Below are 11,182 nucleotides of genomic sequence, written 5' to 3'. Positions count from 1 at the left end.
ATCGGAGAAATGACAAACAACAAGTGCTACTCTACACTGCTCAAAACTGACGTTTGAATCGTCAGTGGCAAATTCTTTATATATAAAAAACTTACTTACAGTCTGTGAGTTAGAACAGCCGGCATTGTAGTCTACTCTCCCAGGATCAGGAAACGGTCCTCCATAAAATGCGCTGGACACATCTGAATATTTGGGTTGTACTGTTGTGGAACAGTGTTGTAAATACAACTTAACCACTGATTTCTAGTCGTGTCCTCTTTTGGAAGGCCAAACAAAGTAGTTTAGATTTCACAACGAAACACAGCGTCTCACACGGCGGGCTAGAGTGAGCGGAGACTGGCTTGAGTGAGCGGAGGCGGGCGGGCTTGCGGCAACCACATGTGACGATCCCGGGCTGGACTCTGCTTCGTCCACGGTGAAAGCCGATCCAGCGATCCACAGCGTGAAGTTGATGTATTTCCTCACCGACCAGCATGGATCAGGTCCAGGTATGATGAATCTGATATCGTCCTCTTTTGGAAGGCCAAACAAAGTAGTTTCGCTTTCACAACGAAAAACAGCGCCTTCACGACATCGCGGCAGCAACAATACTACAGCAAGAATAAAAGTTATGCCTTCTTTCTTTGCGTGAACATTTGGGCGGCGTTATGCAAATCTTCCCACATCGTGACGTAGACATGTGGGGGCATGGTAGAACGAGCCGTTTTAGGTAGGTGTGGTTGACTCTTAACTTTTATAAAGAATATCTCTTTGGATTTGAGACTTTAGTCTTTGCAACTTTACAGATCTTCTTTATGCACCAAGAGCTTGTAACACTCCAAAGAGAAAGGAAAAATTTAAATCGCATCATATGACCCCTTTAACTGTTTGAAAGGTAGAGGTCAGGTATCTGTGTTATATAAACAGTTTGTGGCCAAATCTAAAGAATCATTTAATGACAGACTTCAAGCATGGCGGTCTGCAGGCTGATATAACTGAGGAAGAGTGGCAAATAGCATGTTTAAAAGCCCAAACTCGGACAATGAGTACCCATTTGAGACTGCTTCGGTATAAAGCTGGTTGAGTAGACAATATATCACTCCAGTTAAGTTACATCACCTCAACCCGAATATTCCTGATATATGCTACAAATGTATACAATAGAAGGGAACTTTATTCCATTGTATGTGGGAATGTACTAAAGTTAATTGTTTTTGGGTTCAAATATTGAATAAGTCAAATCATTGGTAAAGTGATCCCAGGTTGTGTATATTACATATTTGTCCTCTGAACTTTAAAATGACCAAACATGAAAGATTGTTGTTAAAGGGTTAGTTCACCCAAAAATGACAATTCTGTCATTAATTACTCATCCTCATGTCGTTTCAAACCCGTAAGACCTTTGTTCATCTTCGGAACACAAATTAAGGTATTTCTGATGGAATCTGAGAGCTGTCTGACCCTGCATAGACAGCAACACAACTGAAATGTTCCCAAGTCTAGAAACGTAGCAAGGAGATCGGTAAAATAATCCATGTGACATCAGTGGTTCAACCGCAATTATACGAAGCTACAAGAATACTTTTTGTGCACAAAAGAAAAAAAAAACGACTTTATTCAACAATTCGTCTCCTTCGCATCACCCTGGTGCCATTTTGGAGAATATCCGCTGGACGTAAACAGCATATGCTGTTCTGTGTCAGCTGCATCACACTGAATCTGTTTCCTACGTTGTTGTAATTTGATCTGAACGAAAACAACATATCCATGTGACTTGGGAACATTTCAGTTGCGTTGCTGGGTCAGACAGCTCTCAGATTCCATAAAAATATCTTAATTTGTGTTCCGGAGATGAACGACGATCTTATGGGTTTGAAACGACATGAGGGCGAGTAATTAATGACAGGGTTTCATTTTTGGGTGAACTAATCCTTTAACCCTTTAAAGTAATTGCATGTTCTTGGAAAAAAGAAGAAAGTCCTGGCGTGTCTTCAATGGATAATGAGGATGACCTCATGCCTTGCCTTAGAAAAGATTACCTATTTTTTTTTAAATAAACTTCATGTATTTTGGTCCATCTGGAAAGTGTTCTATGACTTTTTGGAGAGTCTAGATCGGTGGTGTCAAACTCAATTCCTGGAGGGCCGGAGCCCTGCAAAGTTTAGATTAAACTCTAATTAAACACACCTGATCCAACTAATCAAGTCGTTCACTCTTATTTGAAAACTACATGGTATGTGTGTTGGAGCAGGGTTGGAACAAAACTCTGCAGGGCTCCGGCCCTCCAGGAATTGAGTTTGACACCCCTGGTCTAGATGGTGACTCTCTTTTGGAATTGATGGACATTGAAAGTATATAGACAAGTATGTTATTGCTATATGTTATTTATTTATTTATTATTATTATTATTTTTATTTTTAAGGGTATTGAGTTATTGTTGAGATCATTTTTTTTAGTTCATTCAAGTTAATTTTTATTATTATCTTTTATTTTTTTTATATATTTTTTTTAACTTATAAAAACTTATTTTTATAAACCTAGAAATCTGAGTCATCAACATTACATTTGTTATCAGTGTTATATTAACATGTTTAAACAGTTGAATCAAGCAATGAATAAGTCATATGTCAAAAATTATTGAAACACATTGAAATAATTTCACCCAGTTTCGTATCTACAAATTAAAATACAAGCACTATGTAGTTTTTATGTGCATAAACATAAAAAAAAAATAACAGTAACATTAAAGATGGCCAAGAGAGGCAAATGTTTCCCTAGTGCAGGTTTAGGCAAATTCAATGTACATGTAAAAGCAAATTTTAAAAAAGAAAATTAGGAATGGGTATATTTGTCATTTTGGTTGAATGACTGTTGTGAGGATAATGAAACAATTTTATTATTTCAAACTTTTCTTTTTAATGATGCATCCTGAATGTTTTTTTTTGTAAAAGAAACATTTGAAAGGAATATTTTTTTTTTACTACAATCATAGTCAATGTCAGGCATTGCTGTTTTACCTGCACAAGTTGAAGCAGGGTCATTCCGTGCCAAATCAACCAAATTTCAGAACTTCCCCGGGTAAAGTTTTTGATTTTGTTATGTCATTTCGGCTTTGTCAGTTTTGACGTTAAGCTGCCTCGCAAACACCTTGTGAATACTGTTAGATCGGGTCTCCACGCCAGATAATATTTAGGACCCAGCCCCGGACCCCAGATCCCGTCAGAAGATATCAGTTTGTCCAGTAACAGAACTAGTCAGCAGCACTATTACTACTAAATCCTGTTAACAGCAAGTCTTGTCTGGTATCCAAAAATACCCAAAACGAGTGTTTAACAGTCTTCTGTCAGTCAAGAAGTTGACAGAGAAAAGTCAAGAGAAGAGCAGAAGCAGGAGACAACGTGATGATGGTAAAAAGTAACCGAGTTTATTGAACAATCTTAGTTGCGCATGTCTCAATGTTAAAACATCGTCTGACCAGCACAAATTCAACATGTACACCAAAACTGCTTCACAGCAACATCCAATAAACCTTGAGTTTCCAGAAACATTCCCCCTTATCTATCTCTTATTCATGCAGACAAAACAGTTCATGAAACCCCACAAGCATGAGATTGAACAACAATGGAAATGCATAAGCAAGGAAAAATTTATAAGAAATATAAAATATAGAAACAAATGAATAAACAATAAAAAAATAAATGATAAATCAATAAATGATTATAAATTAATTAAAAAAAAACATGAAAATTAAAACACAACACAATTTGCACGTGAGGATCTAAGGATCCTTCAATACCAAATTGAGTTATTTTTCGCGCCAAATACACACAAAATTGTAAAAATGCCTGTCCTGGGGAGTATCCTCATAAACAGTCGGTTTTGTCTCAAGTGAATGTTTTTGAGAAAGAAAACCGTATCAGTAACATGAAAGATTGTTGTTAAAAGGTTAATTCACCCAAAAATGAAAATTCTGTCATTAATTACTCACCCTCATGTCCTTTCAAACCCATAAGACCTTTGTTCATCTTTGGAACACAGATCAAGACATTTTTGATGGAATCTGAGAGCTGTCTGACCCTGCATAGACAGCAACACAACCTTGTGTATCAGTATATTGGACCCATGCAATCAGTCTTAAAGGGTCAGCAATAAAGCTGTCTGTCATTAATGTTAATCAAACAACAAAAGACAAAGAGAAAATCATTCACTACTCTTGACTTCTCTTGAAACATTTTGAGTCTCCCCCTCCCTTGCCTCACTTTTGTCCAAATGCCTGCTTTCGTCTTTTACATCACCTACACACACACAAGTCCGGTGAGAGAGAACAAAGCCAATAGTTGAGGAAGTCCAGTAAGTAAGGCTGTCAAGGCTAATTTCTTCACTCAAACATCGGATGAAGTGATTAGTTTCTCTTTAATACAGATGATGCCAATGTATTTTTCGATAAATCCGCTATGTTAGCAATAATAACGTTACCTGCTTGAGGGAAATGGTTGCCAGGTTTTCATTACAAAACCTGCCCAATTGCTACTCATTATTCTGAGTTAGAGATCGCAAGCCCAAACTGGACCAATCAGCTGTGAGCAAAGTGACATATATGATATGCAATTAAGCCACTCCCCCATATCTCTCACTTCAAATTAAAGCAGTTTAGATTAGAAAAATTTCAGACAAAACTGCCTGAATTTTAGAGACAAAATTGTCTTTTGCTGCTAATGATTTATTATACTAATATTATGTGAATTATAATTTATAAAATATTTAAAAATATTATATGAGCTAGCAATTAATATTAAATTTGCGTTTGAATTAATAAAAAAATATACATTGCCTATAAATAAGTTTCAGTATATAAAGCTTTTAAAATGACTAAATTTTATGTATTTTCTTTTGAGCTCTTTGTGAAAGTATATCAATTATTAAATTCAGCTTATTCTTTTGCATAGTCCATATATTTTCTTTCTGCTGCAGCAGAAGTGTTTATTCCTGCCTTGTAAATGCATTTAAATTAATTTTTAATAATGACATCTTAATCTTGAGCAGAAAAGTGAATTGCGCCAACTCTCGCGAGAAGTGAATCCAGCTGACGCTTTGCTGACGCTCTCCACGTTTCGTGTGATTGGCTGTTTGCTGAATGTGTCACACTTTCAGGTGCACAAGCTCCAGAGTTAATCACAAACTCTGGTTCAAACTCTGAGTTGACAGAGAACGTTTATATCGAGCTTTGTGAGCCCGGTGAACCTGACCTCAACCAGGTCGGCTTTATTGGGTTTTGTCAACTCTAAACCTACCCTGAATCTCAGAGTTTGTTCATCTCCCTTCGTGCTACAGGCCACAGGTATAACTACACCAAGAATCTGCAAGGACAAAAAATTTGTATCCCCGTTTGGTGGGTTTTTCCTTTTCCTGTGTTGTTTCAGTCACATTCCAGCCTTTGATGCCACCACCATTCTCTTAAAACCTGCCAGCTGACTTTGTGGGTGCAAGAATGTCTTGCATGCTGTAACAATGTCTGTGTAGAGGGAGTTTATTCTGAAAAGTCTGTCATAGTTGGAGGCTCCCTTTTTTCTGTATTCTGAAATATAAAAAGGGAATATAGTATTGTCAGCATAACAGTCAAAACTAATGATAGTGTTCCTTTGGAGGAGAAACAGGGAAAACAAGTTTTAATAAGATGTAAAGAAGTTATCACGATGAAATAGATGGACTACATGAAATTCTATGAAATAGAATAGAACTACATAACATTTCTTTGTGTCAAGGTTCTGGCATCAATATATATATATATATATACAGTGGGTACGGAAAGTATTCAGACCCCCTTAAATTTTTCACTCTTTGTGATATTGCAGCCATTTGCTAAAATCATTTCAGTATTCATAATAAATCATAACTAGTGATGGTTAATTATTCATATTTCCTGTCATGAGCTGATTCGTTACATATATATATATATAATTATTATTATTTTTTGCTTGTAAATTTCAGTAGGGGTTGAAATTTCAGGAAACATCTGGTCAATTTCAATAGCAAAAAGACCCTACTCCCTAAAACTACTGAAACACCTCAGACCCAAATGATTCACACACATTTAATTTATCCAAGAACTGCTTAGCAATGGCTCAGTCTTCCATTATTAGCGTTTACATTTATGCATTTAGTACAGTGTTTTCCACAGACTACCACTACCACTATATGTGGTGGCATATACAGTGGGGAAAAAAGTATTTAGTCAGCTACCAATTGTGCAAGTTCTCCCACTTAAAAAGATGAGAGAGGCCTGTAATTTTCATCATAGGTATACCTCAACTATGAGAGACAAAATGAGAAAAAAAATCCAGAAAATCACATTGTAGGATTTTTAAAGAATTTATTTGCAAATTATGGTGGAAAATAAGTATTTGGTCAATAACAAAATTTCATCTCAATACTTTGTTATATACCCTTTGTTGGCAATGACAGAGGTCAAACGTTTGCTGTAAGTCTTCACAAGGTTTTCACACACTGTTGCTGGTAATTTGGACCATTCCTCCATGCAGATCTCCTCTAGAGCAGAAATGTTTTGGGGCTGTCGCTGGGTTCTCAAACTTTTTTGGTTGCGCCCCCCTCAGACTACCAAATAATTTCACTAAACATTATGAAAAATTCATGTTTTTTTAATTAAAAAAAATTCACATTTACAACTCTGCTTGCCGTGTATGCTATGTGAAAACATCAGTCGATTTTTGCATTGATCAGAATGAAAATGGCAGATGGGCTTATTGAAAATGCAAATTCATTCTCTGCCAGTGTTTGGAGCAGCAGAATAGAGTGGTTTCCCTGGTACCGGCTGTAATCAAAGCAGTGCTGAGCTCAAACAGGCATTACAGGCAAAATGAAATGAAAATGAAATCAAAGCTTTTCTGAAGCCAGTCAGTTCACTTCAAATATACATTCATATAAAAACACCCGTGCCTTGTTTTGATTTTAAATGGTGCAGTGCTTATGTTTATTCATGTTTAGTCAAAGACTTTTGAAAAATCTATTTGTGGCAGTCAGTGTTGTTAATTTTGTGGCAGGCCGCCACATATAAATCAATGCATGGCAAACACTGTAGTATATGCTTTTATCCAAAGCGACATACAATAGAAGAATAAAAGCGATCTGTCAAATAGCCAAAAAGCTGTTGCTCATTCACTGACTGTAGCTTGCAGAAGAGAGTGTACACTTGTTGGAGTGAATTGAGGTAGGGAGGTACAGCTCCAGTGGCAGTCCTAAAAGCCAACTTCAAAACCTTAAATTTATTTCTGGCTGCAACAGGGACCCAGTGGTGTGAGATCAGGAGGGGTGTGATGTGGCATCTCTTTGGCTAACTGAAGACCTATGTGCTGCTAAATTTTGAAGTTAATGGGGAATTTGTGCTCAGTTCTTTTCCCTTCTTTCTCTTTTTTCTTTCTTTATTGTGTCCTAACCCCTAGTAGACGTAGTAAATGTGATATTGAAATTTTTTATTTTTTTTTTATTCAATGGTTTAACTGCCAGTTTGACAATTATTAAGACATTTTAAAGATAGTGAAGTGTTACCAATATTGGGAAATGGCTCGCAGATTACATCTAACCCCTTTTTCTTTAGTTTAGTGGGTATAGGATCTAGTATGTTGGTTTTTGATCTGTTGCATGTCTAAATGTTTTGAGGACATTTGCTTAGTGCCATTAAATTAGGATTAATTTATATTTGTCTTTTTTCACCTTAGACCCGATGTCACCGAAAGAGGAGAGTGAAGTACTGAATGAAATGGAGGAGAAATATCAGTATAAGAATCATCATAAATTTATAACTGGAGGAAAATCTTTTAGTTGCTCACAGAGTGAAAAGACTCCCTCACAAAAAAGGGCTCAAAAGACAGGGACTAGAATTCACACTGGAGAAAAGCCTTATACATATTCTCAGTGTGGGAAGACTTTTGATCAAGATAAGAACCTTAAAGTCCACATAATAATTGATACTGGAGAGAGCCCTTTCATGTGCCAACAGTGTGGAAAAGGATTCACTCAAAAAGGAAGCCTTAACAGACACATGAGAATTCACACTGGAGTGAAGCCTCACACCTGCCAACAGTGTGGAAAGAGTTTTGCTCAACTTGGAAACCTTGAAGTCCATATGGGAGTTCACACTGGAGAGAAGCCTTACACTTGCCAACATTGTTGAAAAAGTTTCACACGAGAATTCATACTGAAGAGAGCCTTTTCACCTGCCAACAGTGTGGAATAAGTTTCACTCAAATAGAAAGCCTTAGCGGGTACATGAGAACTCACACCGGAGAGAAGCCCACATGCCCACATTGTGGAAAGAGTTTTGATCGACATGGTTACCTTGAAGTCCATATGAGAATTCACTCTGGAGAGAAACCCTACACATGCTCTCAGTGTGGAAAGTGTTTCAGTCAAAAAGGACACTTTGCAGACCACACAAGAATTCACTCTGGAATGAAACCCTACACATGCCCTCAGTGTGGAAAGTGTTTCAATCAAAAAGGACATTTTGAAGACCACATAAGAATTCACACTGGAGAAAAGCCTTTCACCTGCCAGCAATGTGGAACAAGTTTCAACCGAAAAGGAATCCTTAACAGGCACATGAGAACTCACACTGGAGAGGAGCCATTTATATGTGGTCACTGTGGAAAGAGTTTCAGATATAAAGTGACTCTTAAGTACCACATGAGGATTCATGTATGAGAGAAATACAAAGTTCTGGCATGAAACTCTAGATGGCGCAGCCCAATAGGTCTAACTCAATCTCACATTATGACATCATTATCACATGGCACAGCTGACTGGTTCTCTCTTGTATCGGTAGCCAATGAGCTCGCTGCTCAACATTCAAATCTATGACTAGTGCTTGCTGTAGCAGTTGCAGCATGCTTCAGAAACATCTGAAATCAACCTATCTAATAAGTGAATGCTCTTTTAATCCTTATCGCTGTGTATATTACGTGGTCCAATTGAATTAAAAAATGAGCAACCATAAACAAGTTTAAAATAAGTGTCATTAGCAGTTTGCATCGTATGTAGGAGCGAAATATTAAGCATATTAGCAGCATTTAGCATTTGTGTTTATACAGCTAGAGTAAAACACAGTCTAGAGCAGGGGTGTCAAACTCAGTTCCTGGAGGGCCGCAGCCCTGCAGAATTTAGCTCCAACACCCAAACCATGTAATTTTCAATTGAGTCTGAAGGACTTGATTAGCTGGATCAGGTGTGTTTAATTAGGGTTAGGGCTAAACTCTGCAGGGCTGGGGCCCTCCAGGTATTGAGTTTGACACCTGGTCTAGAGCAATCGCTCCGTAGCGGACATGAAAATAGGTTAAATTAAAGGTCACATATTTTACACCTTTCTGGAGTTTTATTTTAGGTTTTGATGTCCTTAAAGGGTTACTCAACCCCAAAATGAAAATTTTGCCATTAAACACTTACCCCCATGTCGTTGCAAACCCGTAAAAGCTTCGTTCGTCTTTGAAACACAATTTAAGATATTTTGGATGAAAACCGGGAGGCTTGACTGATTCCATTGACTGCCAAGTAAATAACACTGTCAAGGCCCAGAAAAGTATGAAAGACATCATCAAAATAGTCCATCTGCCATCAGTGGTTCAACCTGAATTTAATGAAGTGACGACAACACTTTTTCTGCGCAAAGTAAACAAAAATATCGACTTTATTCAACAATTAGTCTCCGTAGCGCCATTTTGGAGAGTATCCGCTGGATGCAAATAGCGTACGCTGTTCTGTGTCAGCCACACCACAAGGATACGTTTTCTACATTTATTTACACTTTGATTTGAACAAAAACAGCGTATCCGTGTGGTGCGGCTGACACAGAACAGTGTACGCTGTTTGCTCCAAAATGGTGCTATGGAGACGCGGAGGAGACAAATTGTTGAATAGTCGTTATTTTTGTTTTCTTTGTGCAGACAAAGTGTTCTCGTCGCTTCATAACATTCAGATTGAACCACTGATGGCAGATGGACTATTCTGACGATATCTTTCATACTTTTCTGGGCCTTGACAGTGTTATTTACTTGGCAGTCAATAGGACAGTCACAAGTCTCCCGGTTTTCATCTAAAATATCTTAATTTGTTTTCCGAAGACGAACGAAGCTTTTACGGGTTTGGAACGGCATGGGGGTAAGTGATTAATGACAAAATTTTCATTTTGGGGTGGAGTAACCCTTTAAGAATATATATTTGTGGTATAAGTACCAAAAACCATCTGAATATATTTTTACAGCTCCTGTCTCAGGAGCTCTGCTAAGTACAGGTCAATTTTGGCCTGTCTAATTAATATTCATGAGCCTCTCTTCTGATTGGCCTGATGTTTTCTGAGTGACGCACAGCCAGGCCAACCACCGGTAACTAGGGTCATGTATGCTGTAGCCTGCTGTGGCTTGGTGATACTCAAAAGTAAGGTCAATATAAACACCGGTAATGATGGTCACTGCTGAGGGAAATGTTGTCCGGCCTTACATGTTTGAGCCGAACTCAGACCCCGAATCGGCGACGACAGGAGACAACCAACCACCTCCTCAAACGCACTTACAACAGGATGTTTCAGAATGGTAATTGATGGGGGTTTTTTTCAAACACCAAATGCAGTAAGATACGTAACTATTGCTTTCCTACTGATACAGTAAGTTGACATGCTACAATTTATTTTACAATGTTACTTTTTTCTCTAAAAGGTGTACTAACATGTTAGGATCACATTAGCGTTGCATAACCGTTTACAAACTATGATTTCAGATTATGCTGGCTCCATAATGTAACATCCGTAGTCCCTGGACAAGATGTTACAAGTCACCCTAAAATAAAATGTAATTAAAAATACATACTAAAATGTTATAATTACATAGTTCAAATCATACAGTATTCTATTAAAAAACAATGGGATCAAATAAAGACAATGCAAACAAGATACAATCAATAATAGGATAGCTAGCAAATATAAAATTCTAGTCTTGACAAATCTGAGTACGAATTAACCAATTCTTCAACTGAACCCTAAATAAAGCATATGTCTATCTCCTATAGTTGTCGGAATAGTATTCCATTCTCATGCAGCTTTGACAGAAAAAGCAGACTGACTTAAATTACTTAGTTTAAGCGGTATGATACAGTCTACTCTTAATGCACCTCTTGTAGAATGATAATCAGTTGTTCTAAT

The 11,182-nt window shown here is 37.4% G+C and overlaps 1 protein-coding gene across 1 annotated transcript; it reads left to right on the top strand.

Moving 5' to 3' along the window:
* Positions 1-473: 473 nt before the first annotated feature.
* On the top strand, positions 474-8,697 carry LOC107570248 (gastrula zinc finger protein XlCGF67.1-like). Its single transcript, XM_016256458.1, has 3 exons — positions 474-488; positions 7,910-8,142; positions 8,202-8,697. Exons 1-3 carry the CDS (start codon positions 474-476, stop codon positions 8,695-8,697), a joined length of 744 nt encoding a protein of 247 aa, XP_016111944.1.
* The last annotated feature ends 2,485 nt before the right edge of the window (positions 8,698-11,182 follow it).

The sequence above is a fragment of the Sinocyclocheilus grahami genome, unplaced genomic scaffold (genome assembly GCF_001515645.1).
Source record: "Sinocyclocheilus grahami isolate Dianchi unplaced genomic scaffold, SAMN03320097.WGS_v1.1 scaffold1433.1, whole genome shotgun sequence".
Lineage (NCBI taxonomy): Eukaryota > Metazoa > Chordata > Actinopteri > Cypriniformes > Cyprinidae > Sinocyclocheilus > Sinocyclocheilus grahami.
This window is presented reverse-complemented; position numbering and strand designations above follow the sequence as displayed.

Excerpts from the sequence above, each read along its gene's own strand:
- LOC107570248 (XM_016256458.1), top strand. Across the intron at positions 8,143-8,201 it reads GGAGTTCACACTGGAGAGAA|CCTTTTCACCTGCCAACAGT; the intron begins GCCTTACACTTG and ends TACTGAAGAGAG.